The sequence below is a fragment of the Oryctolagus cuniculus genome, chromosome 1 (genome assembly GCF_051225735.1).
Source record: "Oryctolagus cuniculus isolate XC-2025 breed Fujian yellow rabbit chromosome 1, ASM5122573v1, whole genome shotgun sequence".
Lineage (NCBI taxonomy): Eukaryota > Metazoa > Chordata > Mammalia > Lagomorpha > Leporidae > Oryctolagus > Oryctolagus cuniculus.
Genome location: NC_142867.1, coordinates 103,801,490 through 103,829,041, shown reverse-complemented (window position 1 = coordinate 103,829,041; position 27,552 = coordinate 103,801,490). Strand labels below are relative to the sequence as shown.

The following is a 27,552-nucleotide window of genomic DNA, read 5'->3' as shown; positions in this document are numbered from 1 at the left end:
TGGAGCTGCCTGGCTGCTCAGAGCCCCCCACCCTCCTACAGCTCGCCTGCCCTGGGGGACATGGACAAGGGCCCGCAGGCCTGCCTCCCCCCCCTCCTGTGGCACGAGGCCCTTGGCCCATGGGCTTTGCCCCAAGACTAAACTCAAGGAGTGTTAATTGGCAGTGCCCAGTGGGGCCCTGTGGGTGCAGGCTGCGGCGAGCAGCGCTTCCGTCAGCGGTGTGCAGTGGCTAATGTGCTCTCCGGCGACTTGGAGCGGTGTGGTATTTACCCTGCTGACGTCAATGGGAACATATCGTCCACTGTCCTCTTCTGCGGCTTGAAATGAGCACCAGGGCTCGGAAAGCTCAGCCGCTGGCCACGCTTTTAGAATTCCACCTGCTGAGGTAAAGGCCCTGTCTCATTAGCCTGACATTCATAGCACACGTATAGAAAACAAGTTGTTTTTATTTTAATTCAAGAGGGTTGGAAACATAAAAACAGTACATTTTCCTTGCAGAAAATTACCCTATTTAAATTGCCATTTGGTACAAAGATCATTTATTAAACTGCATTTTAGGCAATTTTCTAACATTGAGTGACGGGCTACAATTTGATTTTTTTCCCCCCACATTGGTGCTATTATGATTTGCATTCAAAATACCAAAGCTATTGAACTCACCAATTTTTTCTTAGTAATTAAAAAAAAGCACACAGAAAAAAATAACTACAATTAGGTTAATTTATCAAAAGTAACTCTTTCACAGACCAAACATCCACCAACACCTCCCTCCTCCTTCAGAAACAAGCAATGATCTTGCCCTTTCTACAAAGTGCAAATATCCTCTCTAGATTTTAAAGTTGGACCCCCAAAGAGAAGCAAACCTCCTTTCTCTCTGCCTTTCCCTCCTTCAGAGGTTTTGATGAAGGCAGATTTTTTTTTCCCATCAGTAGCAGGAAGGCTACTTCCTTGACCGAGCTACTCGCTACTTGTGGCCAGGCAGGCATCTCACAGCCAGAGGCAAGTCCCGTCCCTGGGCTTACAGGTGTAACATTCCAGTTAGGGGTCCTGTTTTTCAAGGATGTGGTTTTGTATGTCTGTTTTTAAAGCTCCTCCCTCCTTACCCACATCTGGAAAGACAACCTCTCCCATTAGAGCATGTTCTTTTTCTAACTCTAAAGGTGTCTAGAAGACTCGCTGACAAGGACTGTAAGGTTGTGGTTCCCCGAGCAGCGCCCTTCCTGAGCTGGCCGTGAGCTCAGCTGCCTAGCGGTAGAGCAGGCTGTGTCCTGCCGTCAGGCGGCCGTCGGTAGTTACTCTAGCGTGCAATGCCTTTGACAGGAGCCCGAACACCTGTAGTTGCTGGACGCGAAAGGCCAGCTTGTCTACGGGGTCTGTCGCACACAGCCTTGCTGAATGGATGCGGGGCCCCCTGCACAGCGGCAGTCATCACCTGAAGGGCGTCTCTGCCGGAGGCAGGGGGCTGCCACGTGGGGGGCGTGGCCGCGCCTGGCCAACATGGGGGCTTTGTTTATACAGCTGTTCGCCTATGCAAAGACTCAGCTGCCACCGAGCAGGGAAAGAGAGTAAGAAGCCAGAAACCCAATCAAGATGCCAGTCAGCCCAGTCCCAGCCCTGCGCTCACACGCGCCTGACCTCCATGAAGCACGTCAGCTAACGAGAGCCCTGCCTCCCCGGGCCACAAAGACAGGGACAGGATCTCTCGACTGCCGCGCGGGGTGGTTGAGGATTAGGAGAGGTCACTTGGGAAGGTGCTCTGTTCACTGGCGGGCAGGCGGGCCGGCTGGAACTCTCGCCGCCCAGGTCTGTGGGCAGGGCTGTGGCCCGGTTCTTAATCTGCGCAACAGTATGTGCTTACTCTGCCAAACGTGTTGAAATCTGCTCCGATGAGAGGTGGGCACGGGATGTGATGCAACCAGGACAGCCAAGAGTCTTCTAGAACTGAACAGGCCACACCTTAACTGGGGGGGGGGAGGGAGTGGTAAAAAGGGAGAGGGCACTGGGAGATTAGACTCTAGGCCCAATGGGCCTTGAAAGGCCACTGACTTTGTCTATCCTGCCGCCCTCAGGGTGGCAGAGAGCTTTGTACTCGTTTCCCATCCTGTTAGAAGGGAGGTACGGTTTCTTACAACTGTTTTCTGTTCCGTTTAGAAAGTTCTTGCTCTCCATGCATCACTCTTGAAGTTCTAGAAAACATTTCCAGAAACAAAATGATCAAAGATGCCTGCCTAAACAATGATTGCAACTGACTACCTGTTCTGCAGTTTTTACCTTTGATGTCTAGGCACAAAGAGACCGAACGGCGCGGGTGGCTTCCAAGGAGGCAGTAGAAGCAGCCCAGTGTAGGGGTACCCGTGCGGCAAAGGTCAGCCCCTGCAAAGGGATTCTGCAACTATCCACTGGGACCAGTGTTGTCAAATGACCTACGTTTTGTCTCTAGAGGAGGAACGTGAAAGTTACTTGCACTATCAGTTTTCTTTACGCCTTACAGGGAGCTTGAGTGTAACTGTCGATAGAAGTTTTAAAATGTCATCCAAGGCAGATAAACTCTGATCCCAATATATTTAAGAACCTGGGGCTTCCGCAGAGGTTGGAAGACCCTCACAAAAGCAGCAGCACTCACTCCGTCCAGGTCACCTAGCCAGAGGCTGTTTCAACGCCCTCACTCCAGGGACCCTAGACCAACTGTGGCTAGAAGGCGGTTCTTACGGCCCTTCATTCTTCTGCCGGTCACCCAGGCACTCTCCAGCTGAGAACAACCCCTCCTCTCAACTTGGCAGAATTCTGTAAATCTCTCTGCCACAGACTCTAAGGACACCCAGTGTGTGGGAGAGGTCGGTCCCCTGACAAGTCCCTTCTGTAGGGGCCTGGAGCTGACGGCAGGGGTGGGGTGGTCTCCCACAGGGTGGTCCTTTCTCCCTCCCCATAAGGGTACAGGGTGCCCCGTTCCTGTAGGGCTCAGAGCCAGGCAGGAGCACAGGAGTTGAGGGCTGTTCCGTCATAATCCCAAGCTTCTGACGCACGCCTGCGGCCCCAGGACGTGGTGTAGACCACTGAGTTCTCGATTCTGGGGAGGCAAGGTCTGATGCAGGGAGGAGGGGCGTGCTCACACTGTGGCACTGTGGGTCCTTCTGTCCCGTCTCTAGTCCTCCCAGTGACACCCTTGCGGTAGATTCTGGGTGGTGGGTGCAGGAACCGCTGGTCCCTTCCCTGGCCTAGGGTGGCAGGTGGGCAGAAGTGGCGAGGGGAGGGCTGGGGCTGGTCAGTGTAGCTTACTAGGAATTTAGAAGTGGGACGGCCGCCCCCTTTCTGTTGTGCTCACATGCTGTGTTTGCCTTACAGGGACCAGCATTATCAGCTGCATGTAGATACTAGAGACACACTTGCCCAACTGGAAATGCAGAACTAGTGCATTTTTCCCAAAGCAGAGACTAATACCCCTGGATTAAAAAAAAAAAGAGAGAACATACACAAAAATAAAAAAGTACCACACATATTGCACTTTTTGCTGGATGAAATTTTTACCTCGCATTTATCTCACCAAAGTCTCTTCAGAGGAGCCTGGTTTACAAGATAATAAAGCAAATGATTATTATACAGTAGTGTACACACTGCTAACATGAAACAGACTGGAAAGCAAGTCAGTATTTCGTGTAAGTAGAGTGGCGTAAGCCGCCTTAGTGTTGCTACGGGTTTACGAAGAGCAAACTGCTGGCAGCTCCCAGCGGACAGCTGACTGACACAGAACCAGTCGCCTCTCCCCCGCTTACGTTTCAGCTAATAAAGGTGGCTGCAGAGTTTCCCAATTTCTGCTTGAAATGAGCTAAACAAACCGGGAGCTCAGAACCCAGCCTCCGGCCTGGTCTGCCCTTCTGCAGGCCAGTGTCCGCCATGCCTCCACTCTGCTGACTGCCACAGGCCTGGCTACTGCGCTTGCGTCCTGCTCGCTCTGGGCCCTTCAGCCTCCCAGCACTCACTCTGTCGGCCTAACTGCCCTGCCGGAGTTCCTGGGTCTCCTGGGCTAAGGAGCGCAGCCTTGGTGGGGGCAGCCACGTATGCCAATCTGTGCCATTCCTGCAGTTCTGAAATGAGCGGTCCCATTTTCAATCTGGAAGGCATTCTAATTTTTAAATATTACAGCACTTCTGTAGTACATTTTGGGAAAACATCCTCCTTCAGTCTAAACAAATCAAGCCGTTTTATAACTGGCTTATTTTGCAAAGACTTAAAACAGATTAGAGATCTTAATGAAATGATCTCTTAAATGAAATGAAGTTCTCTATTTCATGACACCATCCATCTTAAGCACAAGGAGGAATAAACAACCCATAAAAGGAACATAATTCATCCTTCCTGGATTTTTACTGCCTGTTATCAAATCACAAAAATGACGGTCCCCCCACCCCCACTGCTTTCTCCTGCTGAGTCCTTGAGTCCAACTCCAGGCAGAGCACCTCAGCAAAGCATCCTGGCACCGGTGGCCACCGTGAGGCACTGTCCAGCTGGCAACAAGGACTGCTCAGGTCACCCACACTGGGGGGGCCAGAAGACTCCTTAGGCTTGCCATGCTCCCCTCACCTGTCTGGACACTTACTACAGAGGAAAGGCAACTTAAAGGTGTTTTCTAGATGCAGCATCAGTGGAGTAGCTCTCTTCTTTGTGCTTTAAGGAAGACGCTTTGTGCTTAACGCATTCATCTGCTGACAGGACAAGCCATTCTAAAGGATAGAAATTAATAGTTTTTATAAATAATACTGGATTTGTAACACCTGGGTTTTAGTCTCCGCGTGACAGATGACTCATTACTTCTAGGTATACAGGAAATTAGCTGGAGCATCTAGTTTTCACTTCCTATGATGAATGGACTAAGGGCTGGGTTCTACTAATAATGTCAGGGGTTTGGCAGATGATCTGCTTAAACGGTTAACACATCTGTGGTTCTCTGAATATTGCTGTGAATACTTGAACATTTCATTACAAGTCAAGATTTTAAGGAAATTAATGCTGATTCCCACATGGTGGAAAACAAACTCTGAAGTGACTTTGGATTTAGCCTTGACATAAATGCAAAACCGGGTTTCTACAGAAAAGAAAGAATTAAAGCATGATCTCCGGGAGAAAGGCACAGCACTACCACTTCACATGGGACATCAAAGGTCATTTTTGTGTCATTATGGTTTCTAAGCCCTATATGAAACTGTCCAAATATACAAAGCTCAGGAAACTATTAGCAACATAAGGTGTAAAGTCAAAGGAGTTATTACACTGCAGAGAGACCAGGGATCCTCTGGAGACCAACTGGCCCAAGCCAGAAGTCTCCACAAGAGACTGCAGGAGCAGCCCGCCTGCCCTGGCCCAGGGCGGGTACTCTCCTCGCCTCGGCCCCCACTGCAGTGGCTCTCCTGACATCTCTGTAGTCCTCAGTGTAACCCAGCGGCCTCTTCTGAAGAGGTGTGTCACCTGCTTCCCAAAGGAAACGACTGCCCGGCTCAGGGGTCAGCACCAGCTGTTAGTGGTCCCGGAAACAGAGCTGATACTCCACTGCTTTGTGATGGCCTTGGGGACAACTTGCATTAGCAGCTAAGAACTTAAGATGACAAAATACAGCTTTCCTTTATTTCCTGCACATCAAATTCCATTATGTATTCTTGATTTGCCTTGAAGCAGTATGTTTGTTGCTTGGCTTCAGTGAAAATATATTGCCTTTTTATTTGCCCTATTTATAAATGCAATAGCACATCTTTTTCTTGCTTTGACCAGGGTTTCCCTCAAGAATGAACAGGCATAATTCTGCATAAAACCTAGATCTGAATGTTGTCATCTCATAAAAACATCTGTTGGTACCTCCCTCAAGATCTTGCTCCACTTGACCTAAGGGCATGAGCTGCAGCCTACAACTAGGTTCCAGCACCTGCCGCAGAAAACTGTGGCGGGACAGAGCCAGGAGGAAGCAACACCCACCCCAGCCAGGCCCTCTGTTTCCAGTTGGGTGACTTGATTTTTCCCCATTAGGGAGAGGGCAAGAAAATAAGCTTTACATTTAAAAGGCTGGAATAAAAATAGAAACACACAGTCTTCCTTCACTGGACCCACCTCACTTCCTGGGCTGAGATTAATTCACCAGGACATACCCATTGTGTTGTGGATCCACAGCGTCCAGCATTTCACAATCAAAGAGTCCCGGTAACTCAGAGAGGGCTAGGGGGTCGTAGCTGGAGGGATTCTCTTGCAGTCCAGAGCTCCTGGGACAGTCTGTCCCTGGGAGGCTGCTCTGTTGGGCCCCGTCCACGGGATACTGACAGGCAGCGGGGTAGTCTGGCACAGGAGCAGCAGCACTGGGCAGCTCGCAAGTCTGATAGGAGAACTGTAAGGGCGCTGTAGCAGCTCCTGGCTGTTGTGGTGGCGGTGGCGGTGGCGGAGGTGGTGGCTGTGGCGTGGAGGGCAAGGGCTGCAGCTGCATCTCCTGGTACTGGCTGAGAAAAGGGCTGTATTGCATTTGCTCGGAAGAAGGCTCCAGGACGGGACTCAGGGGCTGGGTCAGGCTGAACGGTGGGGGCTGCTGGGATGGTGGCGGAGTCTCCTGGTGGGGCAGGGGCAGCTGCTGACTTGGCTGTGGGTAGGATCTCTCTGCTATCTGCATCTGATTAAAATATGCCTGCAGCTGAGACTGCTTCTGGAGGAAGAGCCGTTTCTGCTGGAGCCTAAAGTGACACATCAGAAGGAAGAGTCACATGACGGCAGTTTGAACATACACAGGGACTTCCAAAACTTCATGGAAAAATGGAATTAAACAGCAAATTTATTTTAGTGCAAAAAGTATCTGAAATCCATCCATACAAAAAGCCTTCAAAAACTTCATGGAAAATTTGTATTATGAAACAAACATGCATGAATCTCAAAAATGTTTATGCCCAAATAAACCTAACTGTTTTTTCCCAAACCAAGCTGTTTTTGAAATGCTCCCGTGAATGCAAGCCGGGCACCTTCAGGCCCCACTCCTCTCCTTTCCATGAAAGGAAAGGGTGAGCGGGAGTAGGAACCAGTCAGACTGGGTTTCTTAAACTTCATCTCATGTTTTGTTCCCTCTGGTTCTGACTGACCCCTCAGTGCTAACCTGAGCACAAAGGCATTTTCTCTAAGACTTTTTTTCCGCATAAAGTTAGAGGCTGATTTCCCACCCATGGTGGGCAGTGGTCAGGCGATGAGGCCTAGACCTCTGCAGGTCGATGGATTCGGGGAATTCTGTCTTGGCCAAGCTGCTTCAGGTGAGGCCTGGGGACGTTCTCTGTGGTCTGACTTAAATTGCCTGAGGCCACTGCTTCTGACCGCTCAGGTCTGGTCCTATCCCAAAGAGGAACCGATGGAAGAAAAGGAAATCAATGCACATTTTAAGGCCATTTACACCTGACGAGCCCAAACTCCATGGACCCAGAATATCCTCACAGCAATCACGCTTGAGAAGCCTGTGGGCCTGGCATCAAAGCCTGCTTTCCGGGTGGATGTAAGCACGAGGGGCAAAGGATAACACATGCAGCAGTCTCCAAGCTTCCACAAAAGGAAGCGACTTTTTCGGCCAGAGGCCCTCTCACCTGTGTTCCTGCAGCTGCTGTTCAAGGCTCCGTGGTGGTTCTTTACAATAAAGCGGACAGGTGTTCTGAGCCTTTGACAGGAGGCCGGGCTTCTGGAAGAGCGGAGAAACAACACAATCGTGACAACATGCTGTCATGAACACTCAGTCATCAGACTGCTTCTGCCTGGACTGTGAATCCAATTGTGCCCTCCAGAGCCCATACGGGATGAAGAGACTGGCACCTGCCCATCAAGACCCTGGGAGAGGGCCGGGCCAGCAGGTGTGGGCTGCCTCAGATCTAGCACACTAGTTTTCCACTTCTGAAACTCCTCGGATTGTGTGAGAGGGGCCGGTGCCATGGCTCACTTGGCTAATCCTCTGCCTGTGGTGCTGGCATCCCATATGGGCTCTGGGTTCTAGTCCTGGTTGCTCCTCTTCTGGTCCAGCTCTCTGCTGTGGCCCGGGAGGGCAGCGGAGGATGGCCCAAGTGCTTGGGCTCCTGCACCCGCATGGGAGACCGAGAAGAAGCACCTGGCTCCTGGCTTCGGATCGGCGTAGCTCTGGCCATAGCGGCCATTTGGGGAGTGAACCAATGGAAGGAAGACCTTTTTCTCTGTCTCTGTCTCTCTCTCTCACTAAACTCTATCTGTTAAAAAAAAAAAAAAAAAAAAAAAGAGAGAGAGAGAGAGAAAAGTAGAGTTAAATTTGGTAACAAGGCCCTGGCACCTGCTGAATGCATGATGAATTCTTTATGGGATCTGTGTTTGTTATATATCTTTAAAGATGTTCATGCTCCAGTGTAGAGGACTCAAAACTTTGTGGTTATGAGATTTTGATTTCTATATTATTCATTAAGAGTTTGTTTAGGGGGCTGGTGCTGTGGTGTAGTAGGTTAAGCCTCTGCCTGCAACACTGGCATCCAATATGGGTGGCAGTTTGAGTACTGGCTGCTCCACTTCTGCATCAAGCTCCCTGTAATGGCCTGGGAAGGCTGTGGAAGATGGCCCAAGTGCTTGGGTTCCTGCACCCACGTGGGAGACCCGGAAGAAGCTCCTGGCTCTTGGCTTCTGATGGGCCCAGCTCTGGTCATTGTGGCCATCTGGGAAGTGAACCAGTGGATGGAAGATTCTCTCTTTCTGTAACTCTGCCTCGCAAATAAATAAATCTTAACAAAGAAGCCAGGTCTCCCATTCTTACCACTCAGTGTCTCCCAGGGCCTGAGGACAAATGCTTTCCCACTGCCGGCACAGACCCTAACATGTTTCTAGAAGTGCCGAGTCAAACCTACCTGCCTACACAGAGGGAAAGAGCCACCCTAACTAAATGCCAGGCCTGCCAGGCCAAGCAGGTTTCGGCCGTGCAGAAGCAGGTGCTGGATGAACAAAGTGAGCCGAGCAACAAGGGGGAGGGTCCCACCTGGAGTCTGTGCGGCAGGTACTGGGTCTCCAGGCTTTGCCGCTGGGAAAGCTGATGCACACTGGGAGGCAGCGGCGGCACGCTTTCCTGCTGCTGAGGACCGTCCTCCTGAGAAGCAAGAGGGTGACACCTGTGCTTAACTCGCCACGTGCAAAATGTTCCCATGCTCAGTGTAAGTGCTTCTGCAGTGTCCAAGAGAAATCCTAACTGTGAGACATAACACTCCAAGTCTTGACTACTACAATATCCCTGATGCACTAAAAACAGACCCCAAATAAAAAGGATTGGAAAAATAGCACTGCTTACTGTATTTTTAGCATGAATAATAATGTGACAAATCACATCACAAGTAGTGGCAAGAAGCTTCTCCTTTGGGTGACTGACGTGGATTCTTTTGTGTGGGTGTGGGTGGTGCAGGGGAGTTCAAGGGAGACTATGAGTCACCCACATACGGCTGGCTGGCGGGTGTCTGGGCCTCTAGTGGACACTTGGAGGAGCCTGGCTGGCTGTGTCAGTGGCAGGTGGTGGCAACAAGGAAAGCTTTCTGGTGTGGGTTTCCCAGAAGCACCTGCCTGCCCAAGACGGCAGGGAGCGCTCTGCGTGAACACAGTGCACGCTCACGCTCTCCTCTCCGAGCCATCGTGGGAAGAGCTCGGGACACCCACCTGAGGGCAGCTGCTGGCCAGGTCCTGGAGCTGAGGCGTGGCTGAGGCCAAGCTCGGGTCTGTCTCTGGTCCCATGTGTTCATACAGCAACTGCACTTTGTTCAGTTCTAGAATTCCTTTGGTTCTAGCCAGATTCTGAAGATGCTGTCTAAATGCTACAATTCCTGAAAGACAGTACAAAGACCAGCAGTTCAGATAAAACACAAGGCCTGTTGGTGCTCACTTTGACGAGGTGACAACTGCCCCCTCCCCCCTCCCACAGTCCTGTGACATTCAGGGCTTGAAAGGCCGGGGAGAAAGCTGTCACCTTGAGTGAGGGAGGTGTCTGACGCCCGGCGGCCCTCCCTGAAGCTCACTGGCGACCTGTTGTGGGCCTCTCGCTTCTGGGCACTCAGGGCTTGCATGGCCGGGTTGGTGGGCCTCAGGCTGATGAAGGGAGACGGCATACGGGCTGAGGGCTGATTGGCTAACATGATGTCCTTCAGGGAAGGGTTGTCCTCCAGAAAGTTCAGGTCCCTCTGAACAGACCCCATATCATACTCCGAGTCCACGCTGTCAAGGGAGGGGTTGTCACTCACGGAGAAGATTTTCCCTTTTAGAGAAAACAAAGCACATGAAACCAACAGCAGCAGCATCTGAACAGGGCACAAGCGCCCCAAGACAGCCACATGTCCTTCAATTCACAGCAGACGTCTTTTTAGAACCGTTTAATCATCTTGAGATTCTGTGGGGGAAACATTCTAGAAGCTGCACCCATAAGATCTCTGCTCCCAAAGAGCCAGAATCCCTGATGAATCACACGCCACTCGGATGACTCCTAGGAGTTACGTGGGACTCAGAGACATTTCATTTCCGTCTGTGGCTGCTGAGCAGGCCTTGTCTTGGAGCCTGCTGAAGCTGCTCCGTAAGGGGAGCCACAGACTAAAGTCTGGGCACTGCCGGGATCATCCCCACTCCGTGGTGCCTGGAGTACGAGATAGTGCTGTGTGTTGGTAAAATGGCACAGTCTTATCTACGGCGCAATCTGCACCCTGACACCATCCTAGGCTCTAGCCCCCGCCGCCATGGCTGGAAGCCAGGTGGTCACATGGCCCAACCACAGGTGTCAGCTCCACCCCTACCCTAATGGGATTCGCTGCTTCTACTTCCCTGCCCACCCCCTGGCAAAGGTGTAACAGAACCTGTTCCTGAACACATGGCTCTCTCTCCCTGTCTTTCTTTCGCTCTCTTTTCCTTCTTTACTCCTTCCTTCCGGTCTGTCGGGTTTCCCCCACCAATAAACCCTTCCCCTTACTCTGGTGTAGGGTGTGTTTTGTGGCGGCCTTACACTGAAGCTTAGCCTGGTGCACCTCTGCGGTCATACCTGTCCCAGGCAACACCACCAGCTGATTGGTCACTTCTGACAGCGTGTGTCGTCTCTGCCCGCTGCGTGTAGACTGAAATGCTTCAAAGGCATGGCCGGGGTCTTCTTCAGCCTCTCCTTCTGTCTCCAGCCCTTCGTCGATGGAGGTCTCCATCACATTGCTGGGCAGTGACTGGCATCCCTTCCTCACCAGGACGGGAGGCACGGGGTCAAGCAGACAGCCGTTCACCTGTATGTCAGGGGTGTGAGAGGAAGCCATCAGCTGCGGCTCTGCTGACACACCCGGAAAACCCACAAAGGAAAAAAGTGCCATGTCTCGTAGCAAATGAGAAATTAAGTAAAAATATTACAGATGTACCCAGGTTAGAAGTTCAGGCAAATCAACCACAGCACTCAGGGGCAGAGGAAGCTCATTAGGACCCGAATAGGCACTGCCACCCAGGTTCTCGTTACCGAGTCACTGTTACTACACTAAACAACTTTTTAGTGGTTTCCAGATGGACAGGGGTCTATTAGCTCAGGGCTTACCAGTTACAGCTTTTAAATAAGGGAATTGAAGAGGGATAGGATGGGATCTTTTGTTTTTTTCTTCAAACTACACGGCTCACAGCTAAGAGCAGACATCAACATTCTTCTAACATCCAACCACAGAACAGACTAGAAGCTTCTAAACATACTTTTATGTTTGTAAGTACCTGCCCATTTGATTTAATCTTTAATTGGTCTTATGTGCCTGAGGAATGGAAAGTATGAATTCTTTGAAGACGGACTGATACCACAAAAAGGACTGAAAGAAAAAAAAATTCAAATGGCAAACAGCCAGAGTCTTCCATTATAGAATAACAATGACTCACAGGCCCCAAATTCCAGCAGAGGTTAATAGGCCCCAACGCACAGAACTTGCTCCTCTGCCGCACATTCAGAACCCACAGTTCCTACTCAGAAGGACTAGCGCAGCTCCCGGGCCGCACTCCACCCCGCAGGGCAGCTGCCCAGCAAAGCACCGCACAGTAGGCAGCAAGAGCACACAGAAGGGAGCTGTGATCGTGAGTCTTTCTGGCTGGTCCAAGTCCCAGCGAGGAGGCACTTATTTACCTCATTACCTTAACTATTCCCCTATGGAAGTCAATGCATTTTCTCCTGTGAATAGATGCTCAGGAACAGCCAGTCACGAGACGCTCAGCTCACTTACACCTGGAGTACACTAGGTAGAGCTGTTGTTTCTTTGGGAAGCAGGGGAAGCTCATGCATGTGAGAGGTGATGCGGGCATCCCCGTGCCAGACACAGGATACTTTCCTCTTATGGCAAGCAAGCTGACAGCCCCGCAAGGCCCTTTATTTGGAGAGGAAACCATGAGTGACTCAGATCTTTGTTTGCATGGGGGAGGGGATGGTTACTCATAAAAACTGTTCTGGGGCTAGAGCCATTACTCCCATCAGGTGGCTAAGGCAGGAGAAGGTTTTAAAGTGATGAGTGGTCTTTAAAGGAGTGGCAAATGCTTTCTTCCCAGATAAGACCAATCTGCCCCGAGGCACCAGAAAACAAAACTTTAAGATCTGGCCTGCGATTCTGATCCTCTCCTTGGCCCTTCCCTTGCTAACATTTTCTTCCTTTTGGGCTATACTTTATAGTTATCTTGCAGGACAGAATGGCCTTGTGAGAAGTTATATTACCCTGGATTCCTTAGCTGTTGACTAATATAGTTTTCCAAGGCTAGTCAGGGAAGATTTAGAAATGAATAAAGCAACAGGGAAAAGAATGTCACAAGTAATTATCTACTGAGCATCTTTACACCCACAGCCTCAGCTGAAATCTTAGCAGACATTCCTACAGTGTACAGCACACAAACAGGCTTTTTCCCCCTTAACAGAGAAAAACACCTTTTTTTCTGAATCACTCAGAATCCCCTGCTGTCCCCAGAATTTATAAGTTTACTGAAGTTACCAGTTAATGAATGTCTCCTCATTCAGACCACAAGAGGAATGGCTCTCCTCCCAGGAAAGCTAGAAGGCAAGGATCTCAGTTCTCATCCACAGCAGCTGGCAGACAATGTCGCTGTCTGATGTGATCAGGAAAGCAGGGTGGGGACCACGCATGGTTAACAGGTGTGCACTTTTTCAGCCTTAAGTTCAGTTTTGTGGGCCAGCCCATCAGCAGGCCACCCTGGCCTGCCCATTTAACAGGGACTTGATTCAACAGCCTAAATTCAGTTCTAGCATTCTGTGACTGACCTATTGCGCTGATCTATCTAGATGACCTAAGCTGCTACAAAAAGATCTTATGCTCTCTCTAGGAACTAATCTAGGCTAACTATAAATTACAGCACTTCAAAATACAACGTGAGGGAAAGGTACATTTTCTGGTACATTGTTTTTATCTTGAGCTTCATTGATCACATCCCTTGTAGGAGACCATGGAGTGAACGTTTCAGAGACCCCACCACTGACTGAGAAAGCCCCTGAGTTTACCATCAGGACAAGAACTGGCTTGGGGAAGACTGATGGGCTGGATGCTTGTATCTCCCCTGTCTCCAATTCATCTGTTGAAGCCATACCCCCCAGGTGGCTGTATTTGAAGATGGGTCTCTAAGAGAGCAGGGATCCTATCTGACAGTAGTACCCTCAGGAGAGAGGGACACCAGAGAGCTTACACTGAGCCCGGCCTCAGGCACACAGGAACGGCCATGTGAGGACAGAAGCCACAATGAGAAGGTGGCCACCTGCCATCCAGAGAGAAGACCTTCCCCAGAAACAACTCAGCCTTGGTTCTGGACTTGCTGGACGCCACAGCTGCAGTACTTTGTTGTGGCAGCTGAACAGACTAACACAGCAGGCCAAAGCACACCCCCAGCCGGTGAGCGCGGAGGCCAGGAACGCGCCTCACTGAATTTGTACCCTAAGTGCCTGGCATCTCCTGAACTGCTGCAGGCTTTAACCTTAGCTCCATTCCTTACTAGGAGACATGCTTCTATCCAGCTCACTTTCTTTCATTTGTAACATGGGAAAAAGTTATTGTTTGGGAGATTAAGATAATTTATAAAAAATAGCATTCTGAGGGCCAGCACTACTGCGTAGTGGATAAAGCCATTTAGAGTCCCCGCTGTTTCATTTCCGATCCAGCTCTCTGCTATGGCCTGGGAAAGCAGTAGAAGATGGCCCAGGTGCTTGGGCCCCACAAGAAGCTCCTGGCTCTTGGCTTCAAATCGGCCCAGCTCTGGCCATTGTGGCCATTTGGAGAGTGAACCAGTGAATGGAAAACACATCCATCTCTCTCTCTCTCTCTTCCCCTCAACCCCCCGGCTCCGCCTCTCTGTAACTCTGCCTTTCAAATAAATGAATAAATCTTTTTTTTTTAAAAAGAACCAAACCAGCACTCTTAATATTAGGTATGTAATATATTTTAATTAATTATTATCTGACCGAAGGGAATGCTTTATAATGAAATTTTTAAAAGCATGGGAGAACTACCACACTTCCTTTTAAAGTATTTTTATCATCTTGAGGCAAACTAAAATCAACAAATTGCCAGGCCAAGAAGCAAAGCACTGCATTTTCTGTTCTAGAAATTTATGTTAAAGAAATAATCAGAGGTAGAGTCAGAGATTTAGATAAGAATATTTACCTTCAGCATATATAACGGTGCTTCTTTCTTTCTTTTTTTTTTTTTTTTTTTTTTTTTTTTGGACAGGCAGAGTGGGCAGTCAGAGAGAGAGAGAGACAGAGAGAAAGGTCTTCCTTTTTGCTGTTGGTTCACCCTCCAATGGCCGCTGCGGCCGGCGCATCACGCTGATCCGAAGGCAGGAGCCAGGTGCTTCTCCTGGTCTCCCATGTGGGTGCAGGGCCCAAGCACCTGGGCCATCCTCCACTGCACTCCCTGGCCACAGCAGAGGGCTGGCCTGGAAGAGGGGCAATGGGACAGAATCCTGCGCCCTGACCAGGACTAGAACCTGGTGTGCCGGTGCCACAAGGCGGAGGATTAGCCTACTGAGCCACAGCGCCGGCACCTTCAGCATATATAAAGATGTGAAAAAAATCTGGAGTATGTGATGTCCAACAACAGGAGAGCAGTGAGGCGGGGTGCATTCTGGTGCAACAGTTAAGGCAGCTAGCTGCTCAGACTCACACTTTGAACGAACATTTCAGAAATGGAGAAAATGCTCATGATATCATATGTAAAGCAAGACACAAAATGACACACAATAGAATACAACTTTGTTCTAAAAAACTGAACTACCTATTGAGACACTTTATGCTTACCTGGCTGCCAACATCTCTAATAACATTTGGGTCATGGAATTATGGATAAATAAATTTTTCCTTCTCTGAATTTTTCATGTGTGATTATTATTGGCTTCATTTTTTCAGTTTTAAATTACAATTTGTAAAATATTAGATTTCAGAAATAAAAGTGCAGGGCCAGAGATGAGGTGTGATTGATAAATTCTCCACCTGAGACCCCAGCATCCCATGTGGGCACTGGTTTGAGTCCCAGCTGCTCCACTTCTGATCCAGCTCCCTGCTAGTGCACCTTGGAAAAGCAGCGGAAGATGATCCAAGTGTTTGGGCCCCTGCCACCCACGTGGGAGACCCAGATGAAGTTCCTGACTCCTGCCTTCAGCCTGGCCCAGCATCGGTTATTGCAGCCACCTAGGGAATGAACCAGCAGATGAAAGACCTCTCTCTCTCACTTCAACTTTCAAAATAAATACATCTTAAAAAAAAAAAAAAAAGGGCAGCAAAACACATAGCTGTGATGCATTCATTCAGAAAACAGGTGAGTATATTGCATAAATACATAAAAAAGCAGTAAGAACAAAGAAGGAGCTGCTCATCTAGCAGTTTTTCTGTGTACATTTATCTATGGGCCCCAAACAAAGAGGCAGTGGGTAGGGAAAAGGGACACAAATGACATGGTCCCCAGTTAAGTCCAGCGGTCATCTGTGGCCTGGCTGCTTGTCAGGCTGGCACTTGCCAGTGTGGGTGGCCAGTTCCAGCATGGCGCTGTTCTTCCCATGAATGCAAATAAACCATCTAGCTACTGACTATAACTTTCGCAAAATCATTCATTTCCCGTCTGTTTCCTAGTTACGGTAACAATCACAAGCTTTAAAAATAGCTTGCCCTATATAATACAGCAGACAGCGCCCAATCTGTGTTTCAGGCCTGATGCCCTCACAGACAAGCCTTTAGCAGACAACATTTAAATTTTTTGAGGGAATTAGATCTTCGACATAAATGAATTATGTTGCCCTAATTTATGTCTTATTTTCTGAGTGGGAATGCAGTAGTAATTTATGAGGTTATTTAACATACTAGGCAACCACAGGCAGACAAAACAGACTGTCCACAGGAAGTGGTCTCGTCCACAGGGCACGGACACTAACCACTTGTGGCCAGCAACCCGGCTGAATGACTGCTTGTGGCAGCCTGGCTCCTGGCTTTGCGCGAGCTAAACTCATCATTCATCTTCTGAATCTGCCCAACCTCCAGAGTCCCCAGTTTCTGAAAATAACGCTCACTTCCCAGTCAGCTCAAAGTCTTGTTGCCTGTTCGGACTCACTTGCTTCAGAGCCCGATATTCTATCAATTTTATCTAAACCTGTCACTGATGTCATTCCCTCCTGTCCAGTCCCATGACTGCTCTCATTATCTCTCCATTTTCCTTGTCACAAGTCTCTCCCCTATCGAATGCCTGCTAGGCATCCATCCAGCTAATTTTCTGAAGCACACATGGATCAAAGTCATTTCCTAGACGTGGAACATTGTTTCCATTCCTACTTAAACATGTCCCCACCGTGAGAGCAGGATCGAATTGCTTGGCTTGCCATTCACAACTAGTTTGTTCAGATTTACTATTATTGTTTTGACTATTTGTTTGAAAGGCAGAGCAAGACACACATGCACACGCACACACACAGAGAATATGAATATCTTCCATCAGCTTGTTCACTCTTCACTCCCCAAATGGCTATAACATCCATGTTTGAGTTAGGCCAAGGCTAGGAGCCAAGAACTCCATCCTGGTTTCCCTCAAGGGCGGCAGGGACCACTCTATGCTGCTCTCCCAGGAGTGTTATCTGGGAACAGGACTGAAGGTGGAGTAGCTAAGACTCAAACCAGCACTCAGATATGGGATGCTGGCATTACAAGTGGCAGCTTAACCCACCAAGCACAACACTGGCCCCTGTTTACCTGTATACCACAGTTTCCCTTTAGATGCCCTTTGACTCGGGCAAACTAAACCACTGCCCTTACTGAGATGAACCCAGGCTTTCCTAACATTTGATTTCCCTCAAGTTTTTCCCTCCACTGAAGATCCCCCACCCCAGCTTCCACTCACCCTGGTTCTACCCACCTCTTGGTTCCCAGATCTGACAGCTGGCCTTCAGACCTTCCTGATCAGGTAACTAAAAGCAACTTCCCCTGCCTCCTCCTAGTCTTTGATTTATACTTCTTTCAGAACCCAATCATATTTTATCCCTCATCAATTTAATAAAGTACCCCATATGCTGTCTTTAACTATGTATAATGTTTCTTCTGCTAAACCATAGCCCAACAGTCTGTGAGGCAGAGTTCAAGTATGACTCATCTTGTTACCTAAAGAGGCTAAAACAACAGGAAAGGAATATTTACCAATTATCTCTAACTGGACCAAAACTTTACATACATTATTTCAATTAATCATCACAACAGTGATAAAATTGTTATTCTCATTTTGCACAAGTGAGAACTGCATCTGTCACCTTGTCCAAGTTTACACAGGCAGTAAGAGCAGAGTTTGAGCACATGCCAAGACCTGCAGCCTTTTCTGACACTTTGCTACCCAGCAATGATTCTGTGCACATCACTCAGTGCTAGGCATCTGCAGCACATGTTAAAGTTAAACAAATACCCACCCAATCAGAGAAGCTCATCTTCTGTATCTGAAAAGCCAATTCTATGCAGTACATCAATGCAGATTTATCCCCCTCAAGCATGTGCAAACTAGACAAAGACGGTTAACTGATCAAAAAAGATGGCCCAGCATTTTGTAGCTGCTGTACCCTGGGCGGAAAAGAGGTAATAATAACAATACAGACAAAGTCCAATTCAGCACAGTAGTGTACTTTTCATTTTCAGAGCTGTAATTTGGTAGGGGAAAAAAAAAAACACCCCACACACTTATGTGGCATTTAGTTATGTAAAGAGAGAAGGAACTGGATATGGAAGGAGAGAGGCTTTTGAGAAAGAAGCACACTGGAAGTCTGACTTACATTACTAACAGTCATATGATAAATCTCAATGACAGTTTGGCCCTAGAGATTTTTCTCAGATTCTTCACAAAAACAACAATCTTAAGTGACTTGAGAAAAAGATGAGGCTCAACAAAGGCCAAGCAGCCCAACCACAGTTCTGTGGGCCATCCTGCAAGTCCTAGTCTCCCATATGTCAGTACCTTTGGCGTGTCGACACACTCCTCTTCCATAAATGCTGCTTCCGCCTGACAGCCGGATGCCGGAAAGGAAAAGGCCTCCACATTGGAAGCCTGTGGGAGGAGCGTGGATCGCATCAGCCTCATGTTCGGTGAATGCACGCTCACTGGGATTCCCACGGTTTGAGCCTGTAAATATGACAAGAGGAGACACGCTGCGAATGTTAATACTTTCTCTATAAACATATACAGTTCTTAGAATAAAATAATTCTTCCTGGGGCAATTAAAATCTAAATGGCAATTTATCAGAAATTCCAGACAAGATCTAATGAAATATATGTATAGTACAGGTATCAGTTTGAAGCATGCTTGGCAGTTAGTTACCCTAAAACAGGTTGTACAGAATTTCATTCTTGTCCCACGATGAGGTTCCCCACTTTCACGCAGGTGAAAGTGCAAGAAGGCCAGTCTTTAGAAGAGATTGAGGGATGCTCTTTGTTTTAATTTATAAACATATATTGGCTCTTTATAGGCAAAGGATCTTCAAAGAGATCATGGACAATGTGTATTATGAAAAACTACAGATTTCAAAATATTTTTACAGCAAAATCAACTTTTTAAATTCTGCTTTCCACCAAGTTTTTAAAGTGCCTCATATATTATACAACTTGGAAATATAAAGAAAAGTCTCTGTTCTTTGGAGCTCAAAATTGAACCAGAGATACACGGACACCCAAAACTGACTACAGTACAAATCACATTGAAGTATAAGTACTTCAACTTTCTCTCTGCCCTTTTTGGGGTATGGAGGGTACAAGGGTATGAGATGGTATGCATTTCTTGGCAAAGATATAGGAAAAGGAACAAAAGAGAAGTGGTAGTGGTGTCCTCCTTCCCCTGAGGAGACACACAGCCTGCTGGCCCCATGGGAAGAAGGGACACTTGTGGCTGAGAAAGTTAGACTCCACTAGTCAGTCTTCCATAGCAAGTTCCTGATGGTATTTAGTCCCTTATTTATAGCTCCTTTTAAGTACCTAAGTAAACAAGCACCACAAACTCTTCCTTCAAAAAATCATTTGGAGTTTATCTCCTCTACCCTGTGATCCTTGGTACCTTGCAAATACTATGGATAGTTCATAGAAGTTGAATCATATGGTGTGGGCATTATAGCATGGTGGGTTAAGCTTGGGATACCTGCAGTCCAAGTCAGATTGCACATTTCAGTCTTGGTTGATTGCTTTGCTTAACATACAGATTCCTAGGGCTGGTGCTGTGGTTCAGTGGGTTAAAGCCCAGGTCTGCAGTGCCAGCATCCCATATGGGCACTGGTTCAAGTCCCAGATGCTCCACTTCTGATCTAGCTCATTGCTATGGCCTGGGAAAGCAGTAGAAGATGGCCCAAATGCTTGAGCCCCTGTAACCATGTGGGAGACCTGGAAGAAGCTCCAGGCTCCTGGCTTCAGATTGGTCCAGCTCCAGCCGTTGTGGCCATTTGGGGACTGAACCAGTGGATAGAAGACCTTTCTCTGTCTCTGCCTCTCAAAAAAAAAAAAAAAAAAAAAGATACAGGTCCCTGGGTCAGCTTTGTGTCCTAGTGGGTTAGACAGCCACCTATAATGCCAGCATGCTATATGGGCATCAGTTTGAGTCCCAGCTGTTCCAGTTCCAATTCAGCTTCCTGCTAATGGCCTGGAAAAAGTTGTGGAAGAAGGCCCAAGTGCTTGGGCTCCTGCACACACGTAAGAGACCCAGATGAAGCTCCTGGCTTGGCCTGGCTCAGCCCTGGTCATTGCAGCCATCTCAAGAACCAGTGGAGCCGGCACCGCGGCTCACTAGGCTAATCCTCCGCCTTGCGGCGCCAGCACACCGGGTTCTAGTCCCGGTCGGGGCGCCGGATTCTGTCCCGGCTGCCCCTCTTCCAGGCCAGCTCTCTGCTGTGGCCCGGGAGTGCAGTGGAGGATGGCCCAAGTGCTTGGGCCCTGCACCCGCATGGGAGACCAGGAAAAGCACCTGGCTCCTGCCTTCGGATCAGCGCGGTGCTCCTTGTGTAAGAATAGTCTAAGACAGCACCTGAAGAAGATAGCCTGAAAATGAGATGCCAACATGACAACAATCTGCGGACCCCTTCCGGTCCCTGCCTCTTGCTAGCTCTGGCTCTGTAAATGGCAGGGCTGTGCAGTGCCAGATTAGCACAGCACATTCTCCTCGACCACTTTTACATCTGACCTGGAGTACAACAGCTGACTGCGAACTTGGTAAGGACAGAGGAATAACGTGTTTTGTTGTGACAATCACTTCCTAGGAAATGGGATGATAGGTTTTAGGCACGGACTAAACATATCTTTTTGGAACAAGGGAGGGTATAAATATCAAATGCCATGACAGCACTATGGAGCTGATTAGAGACTATGTTATTGAAATAAACTATAGATTAATATCCAAGTAAGCAGATATTATTAGATTCAAGAATAGCAATAAACAATGATCATACCCAACAAGCTGTGATCACTGTTTAGACCATATGTTTATGCTGTGAATCTCTGCCTCCGAATATGTGTTTTCCAGAACCAGTGAAGTGAAAATAATGTACCTTCCCATGGGAAAATTGTTACTGTTTCAATAGGCAAATAGCTGTCACACACTGGATGTGTCCTTCCCAAATTTCTAAGTTGAAGCCCTCACCCTCAATGTGACTATTTTTGGAGACAGACCCTGTATGAAGATAACGTTTAACGTCATAAGGATCCCCTGATTCTCTAGGGCTGGTATCCTTATAAAAAGAGGAAGAGCTCCCAGAGATCTTTTTCACTCCAACTCACATAGAGGAAAAGCCGTGTGAGGACACAGTATGAGGGCCGCCACCTACAGGCCAGGAAGACAGCACTTTCCAGAAAACCTTGACGGCACCCTGATCTTGCTTTTGTAGCCTCCAGAACTACGAGGAAATAATTTCTACAGTTTAGGCCACTAGTCTGTGGCATTTTGTTACAGCAGCCCTACATATAATACATTTTCCTCTAGCTGTAGAAGACAACCTCTAGTGGGTAATTAAGAAACTGGGATGATTGTTTCATTTTTGTCTGCACATACTGGTGGAAAATTGGAGTGGAAGAACTGTTAAAACTAGTGGTTAGAGGAGCCAGCATCGTGGTGCAGCAGGTAAAGTTGCCGCCTGCAGTGCCGGCATCCCACATGGGCACCGATTTGAGTCCAGGCTGCTCCACTTCCAATCCATTCCCTGCTTATGGCCTGGGGAAACAGTGGAAGATGGCCCAAGTGTTTGGGACCCTGAAACCCCTGTGGGAGACCTGGAAGAAGTTCCTGGCTCCTGGTTTCAGCCTGCCTTTTTGGGCCAGGCCATCTGGGGAAAGAACCAGTGGATGGAAGATTCCTTTCTGTCTCTCTCTTGCTCTCTGTAACTCTTTTAAAAATAAATAAATAAATCTTAAAAAAAAAAAAGTGGTTAGATTTCATGAGAAAAAGGCATGACATTTTCTAAATGGATCTAAGATGGGATTCTACTGTCTTCTAGATAATAACAGGTGATTTTTCACTAGTTGACAAACTCCTTAATGGCAGGGATTATTTCCTGGGTACCTCTGAGGCCACAGTGGCTGGGACTGTGCCTGGCATGTAAGTCCTCTGCTGAACTGAACTGGTGGTCCAGGTTAACTAATTTTATCTTGGTAGCCATCTTATGTAGTAGTTATGACTATTTCCATTTTATGTTGTAGGACACAGGCGCTCAAGAGATGCTGCCGTGCCTGACGTCACTCAGCTCCATAAGGAACTCCAGGTCTGTGTAACTCCACAGTTCATGTGGTTCTTGTAATAAATTATGTTGTTTCCTCAAGTTATTTTTTTTTAAAGATTTATTTATTTATTTATCTGAAAGAGTTATAGGGAGAGAAGGACAGACTGAAAGATCTTCCATTTGCTGGCCCACTCCGCACATGGCTGCAATGGCCAGAGCTGGGCTGGTCAGAAGCGAGGAACTCCTTCCAGGTCTCCCCTGTAGGCCATCCTTTCCTGCCTTCCCCAGTGCACCAGCAGGGAGCTGAATCTTTAGAAGTAGAGCAGCTGGGACTCGAACTGGCACCCATATGGGATGCCGGCACTGCAGACGGCAGCTTAACCTGCTGTGCCACAGTGCCAGCCCTGTTTCCTCAATTTCTTACTGCTGTATCAAGTAACAAGTGATTTGTCACTTAAAAAAAATTAGAACATAAAAGAATTAAAGTGAGAAAGTGCTTCTAAAAGCACATTTATATTCATAAAAACAGTGAAGTCAACTGTGTAATAAGTCCAATGCTAAAACTTTGGACGTGAAATCTCTGAAGGAAGCGAGTATTTTCTTCCTGTGCCTATTGCTTAGCATCCAGGGGGCACTCGAGATAAGCTTGAAGACTTCTATTTGCATTAGAGACATTTTACGTTATAGTAAGTGAGTTTCTATGACGACTTGGGTCAGTGCATAAAGTGAAACGAAACTCACGATGGTAATAAAAAATAAAGTTATCAAACATAAGAAGCTGTGCCACACATATAAACCCCAAGCCAAATCAAATACAATTTGAGATATCCCAGGGAATTTGCTTAAAGTCTAGATATGAAAGGATATCATGTACAATAACATACACGCGTGCGTAGGAACAACTGTTTATGTAACCCTTTGCCACTCCCTCCCTGGTGTAATGCTTAGGAAGAACAAAGGGACTCGCAGGGGAAGCCTGCTGTGGCACTGGGAGCGCTCCTGCTTCCTACCCAGTTGCCTGGTGGCATCTACAAGAGGGAAGAGGCATCCCTGTACCTCGCTATTATAACACCAACTTATGGATTCTCATTTTATCTCCCTCCCTGTCTTGAAAGCAATACCTACAACTGTGAATGATTCCAAATGCTTAGATACTCTAATCCAAATCATCAAAAACTGTACAAATACATTACTTTACTCACATTTATATCAATACTCACATTATTTAATATATGAAGTGTGTATAAAAATACACCAAAATCAAGATTTTAACTTCTTTGGTTTTTAACATGTTCTGGAGAAGCCACTGCAAATTTTTACTGCATCCCTGTACATTTTGTAAAGCTGTGAAAGAAATACAAAGTCCAAACTCCTTTGCTCTTAATTTCACTTTGACCAAAGTCAATTACTCACAAAAGTGGAAGGAATCCTAATACGGCACATCAACAAACCACTCTTATTTAGCTCCAGTCTTTCTGCTGGGATTCAGATCTTCTACCTAAGCAATTCGGTTAGTACCACATTATTATCTCAGGCCCAGAATCCAGAGCGAAGTCATCTGTCACTCAACTCATTGCTGTCCCTTTCTCCCCAACACTTACTACTACACTTATTATAGGCCAGGTATTGCTCTAAGCACTTCAAAAATATTAATTAATTATACTGTCACAACATTCTATTCTTATCACCATTTGACACTTGGGAAATTGAGGCAGAAAAAGACCTTAAGAAACTTTAAATGGCAGAATCTGGAATTTGCTGGAGGCCTTGTTTTTAACCACCACACTGAGCTGACTCTCCAAACCACTGCTACGTTCACGAAGAGACTACCTCTGGAAGGATTTTTCTACTTGGTTCCTCCTCTTCACTTTCACCAGTACCTTACTGATGTAAGCCTTCAGTGTTTCTCATCTTAACTACCACAATGATCTCCTAGCAGCTCTCTCCAAATTTCTTCTCTTCCCCATCCAGCCCATCCTTCTCAAGGCTACCAGATCAAGTACTTTAAGCATGGATCTAATGCTATCACTTTCCTGCTGAACAGCTTTCAGTAGTTTCCAGTTGCTTCCTGAATTATAAGTAACTCTTCACCTTGGCAAAGCTTTTTACAACATGGCTTCATCTTGTCACTCCAACTTTTTAAATAGCACTATATAATCACGTTGCTTAATGAAGGGACAATGTTCTGAGACGTGTATCATCAGGTGATTTTTTCACAGTCAGAACATTATAGATTGAAGCTACACAAATGAAGACATTTGGGGTGGGCATCTGCCCCAACAGTTTAAGCTGCTAGTCAGGATGCTCTCATCCCATGTCAGAGTACCTGGGTTCAATAACCAGCTCAGGTTCTTGAATCTAGCTTTCTTTTAATGCAGAACCTGGGAGAAGAAGGGATGACTCAAATAGCTAGGTCCATACTACACGTGGGGTAGGCCTGGATTGAGTTCCCAGTTTCTGGCCTAGGTCTGGCCATTGTAGGCATTTGGAGAGCAAACCAGTAGATAAGAGCTCAATCTCTCTGTCTCTCAAATAAAAACAACAACAACAACAAAACTACCATGTCACTAGGCAACACATATGAGACCTACCATGTCACTAGGCAACACATATCAGACCACACTCATTTATGTTTTCTGTTGGGAATGTTGTTATGTGTGCATAACTGTACTTCCAAGTGGATTAATTCATTTAATTTTTTAAAAAAATATTTACTTATTTGAAAGGTAGAGATGCACAGAGAGAAGGGGAAAGGGAGGGGGAGTGGGGAAGGAGAGAGAGAGAGAAAGAGAGAGAAAGAGAGAGAGATCCTCCATCTGCTGGTTCATTCCCCAAATGGCTGCAATGGTTGGGACTGGGTCAGGCTAAAGCCAGGAGCCTGGAGCTTCTCCTGGGTCTCCTATGTGAGTACAGGGGCCCAAGGGTTTGGGGCATCTTCCTCTGCCTTCCTAGGCCAATAGCAGGGAGCTGAATTGGAAGTGGAGTAGCTGGGACTCGAACTGGCACCCATATGGTATGCTAGCACTACAGGCGGAGGCTTAACCTTCTACACCACAGTGCCAGCCCCTATTTATAATTTTATTAAATTTATTTTTATTTATTTGAAAGAGTGGGAGAGAGGTAGACACAGAAAGTGATCTCACACTTACCAGTTTACTCTCCAAATGGCTGCAAAACTGGACGTGGGCCAGGCTGAAACTAGGAGCCCAGAACTCCATCTAAGTAGTACACGAGGGAAGCAGGGGCTCAAGTACTTTGGCCATCAGCTGCTGCCTTTCAAGGGACAAATTAGCAGGAGTCTGGACTCTAAGCCACAGCTGGGACCAGAACCCATACGCTATGACATGGGATGCAGGCATTCCAAGTGGTATCTTAACTACTGCACCAAACACCAGCTTCTTTGGATTAATTTAAACAAGACCTACACTTGCTCATGTGGGTGCTTCTGCTCTTCTGGGCTGATTCTTCTACCTATCCACAGTGCCTTCATCGAGTGCCCCTCCCTACAAATCTGGGAAGATCTGTTTTAAATGCCTTCTTTCCCATGAAGCTTTTCCCTTTGAGATGTGCCTCTCTCGCTCTTGTCTTTTGAATGATTATTTATGATTATGTTTTATTTCGCTTTACAGTACGAGAGTACTTCAAAAGTTCATGGAAAATAAAATTAAAAGGTAAATTTATTTTTGATGTGAAACAAATTTGAAATATATGCATATGAGGGATCTTCACAAAGTTCATGAAAAATGTGTATTACCAGAAAAAAAAACTACATGGATTTCAGTTTCTATTCTTAAAAATAGAAAGGTGCTAAAACATTTGAGAATCCAGTGAATGACAGAGGCAGAAACTTTACAGAAAAACAGGGTAGGAGATGAAATACTAACCCTTTGTACCACAAGAAGAAAAATATGTCAAACATGTGAATAGGCACATGCACAGATAAGACACTGGCTAATGGGGCGTTACCTTGGCAACTGTTTGTTCTGCAATGGTGCTAGGCCGACGCTGGCGGCCATCAAGTCTCTGCTCCACAGGAAAACTGCTCCTATGGGACTTCAGGCGCTCCACCAACAAGAAATAAATGGCAGCAAAGTGGTTGTAGCTCTTGTTCTGCAAAGACTGAAAGAAAAAACAAGTGCTGCAGGCAGAGAATCATAAAAACCAATGCAGTGATCTATACCTTTCTTAAAAAAAAAAAAAAAAAGAGGAGGAAACCATGTGCTCTTAAGAACACAGTGACAGAGTATACCTCAATGAAAGCTACTCCAGAGTTCAGGCTAGAAAGCACCATTTAAAGTACCTTTTACATGATCAGGATCTATTAATTTTTCTGCAGTAAGAAAAAAATGCCACATTGACCCCAGAGACCAACAGTCCCATCTCATGTCCGCAACTCTGGCCTAAGGTTATGTGGCAACCTGAGCCAGATGCTCTAATCCCACACTTCAATCCCAGTTGAAATCACTGAAAACTCTGAAGTGAACGATTAAAACCTTTGGGGAACTTTTTAGTGATTGTTTTGGGCTGGAGAATGACATCTGGATGCTAGGTTGAGAGACACTGTGTCTCCATTCTTAAGTAATTTTTTCCGCTTATTTTTACAGTCCCACCCTTTTGAAATCTTGAAAATATAGTTGCTTCCCAAATTTTCACATCTCTGGCCTGCCAGCTTTCCTTAGATGCTAATAGAGTAGAGCAACAACTGTTCCTTTGGCTTCTAATTCCACCTGACAGCGCGGGTGCTGTGCAGAGCACCCTCAGTGAAGATCACTCACAGCTGCCATTCTGGATCTACTTCCCGGACAAGCACAGAAACATATCACTGAGTGCACAATCAGCAGAGCAGAGAGCCGGTTTGGTTTTGCTTTGGACCCAGGGGCAGAAATGGCAGTGCGGTTTGGAGCCTTGGTCTTCCACAGCAAACAAGGGCATTTGGTGTTTTCTCTCATGCTTCCTCCTTAAAAGCACTATTTGTTTACTACTGTTGGGGAGGTATTAAGAATATGTATATCTAAAAATATGCTAACTATTAGAGGACAGAAATAAAGCCAAAAGGAATTTTCTAGGTTCATGACCTTCTCAGTTCTATGAACCCTAAGATTTCCAAATCAAGACCCCACCTGTTTGCGCCTTCTTAGTTTCTCCAGTTCACAATCTAGATTTCACTGGCTTTCTTAAACTTGATACCTTCCTTTTTGGTTTCCTACTTAGCTCCAGCCTTGCTGCATGGCTGCACACTTACATTCCATACAAAACTAGTTAAATACTTATATAAAACTTTATGCTTCATATTGGAAGAAACTTTCTACCTTAGATTTGTTAAGTGTCCATCTTTGCCTTTCTTGAATCCTCTATAAACCTTTCCTCTTGAA

At 46.9% G+C, this 27,552-nt stretch overlaps 2 protein-coding genes across 8 annotated transcripts in view; one reads left to right on the top strand and one right to left on the bottom strand.

Moving 5' to 3' along the window:
- Window positions 1-22,644, top strand: part of PPP2R1B (protein phosphatase 2 scaffold subunit Abeta) — a 57,429-nt gene extending 34,785 nt beyond the window's left edge. The window contains exons 16-17 of one of the 4 annotated variants that reach the window (XM_002708458.6): window positions 2,265-2,365; window positions 3,343-3,494. In XM_002708458.6, the coding sequence (XP_002708504.1) occupies window positions 2,265-2,330 (66 nt within the window). In that variant the 3' untranslated portion in view covers window positions 2,331-2,365; window positions 3,343-3,494. Of the gene's footprint in view, window positions 1-2,264; window positions 2,536-3,342; window positions 9,282-22,160 lie in introns of those variants that run through there. The other 3 variants (XM_089333719.1, XM_089333730.1, XM_089333726.1) reach the window with 3 other exon arrangements.
- SIK2 (salt inducible kinase 2) overlaps window positions 429-27,552 on the bottom strand; it is a 149,094-nt gene continuing 121,970 nt past the window's right edge. For 2 of the 4 annotated variants that reach the window (XM_002708396.6, XM_089333711.1), the window contains 9 exons: window positions 26,147-26,299; window positions 18,450-18,614; window positions 11,015-11,243; window positions 9,959-10,243; window positions 9,652-9,815; window positions 8,987-9,094; window positions 7,590-7,681; window positions 6,132-6,701; window positions 429-4,718 (listed from right to left, as the gene is read on the bottom strand). In XM_002708396.6, coding sequence (XP_002708442.2) covers window positions 4,694-4,718; window positions 6,132-6,701; window positions 7,590-7,681; window positions 8,987-9,094; window positions 9,652-9,815; window positions 9,959-10,243; window positions 11,015-11,243; window positions 18,450-18,614; window positions 26,147-26,299 — 1,791 coding nt within the window. In that variant the 3' untranslated portion in view covers window positions 429-4,693. Of the gene's footprint in view, window positions 4,719-4,946; window positions 6,702-7,589; window positions 7,682-8,986; window positions 9,095-9,651; window positions 9,816-9,958; window positions 10,244-11,014; window positions 11,244-18,449; window positions 18,615-26,146; window positions 26,300-27,552 lie in introns of those variants that run through there. The other 2 variants (XM_008261575.5, XM_089333710.1) reach the window with 2 other exon arrangements.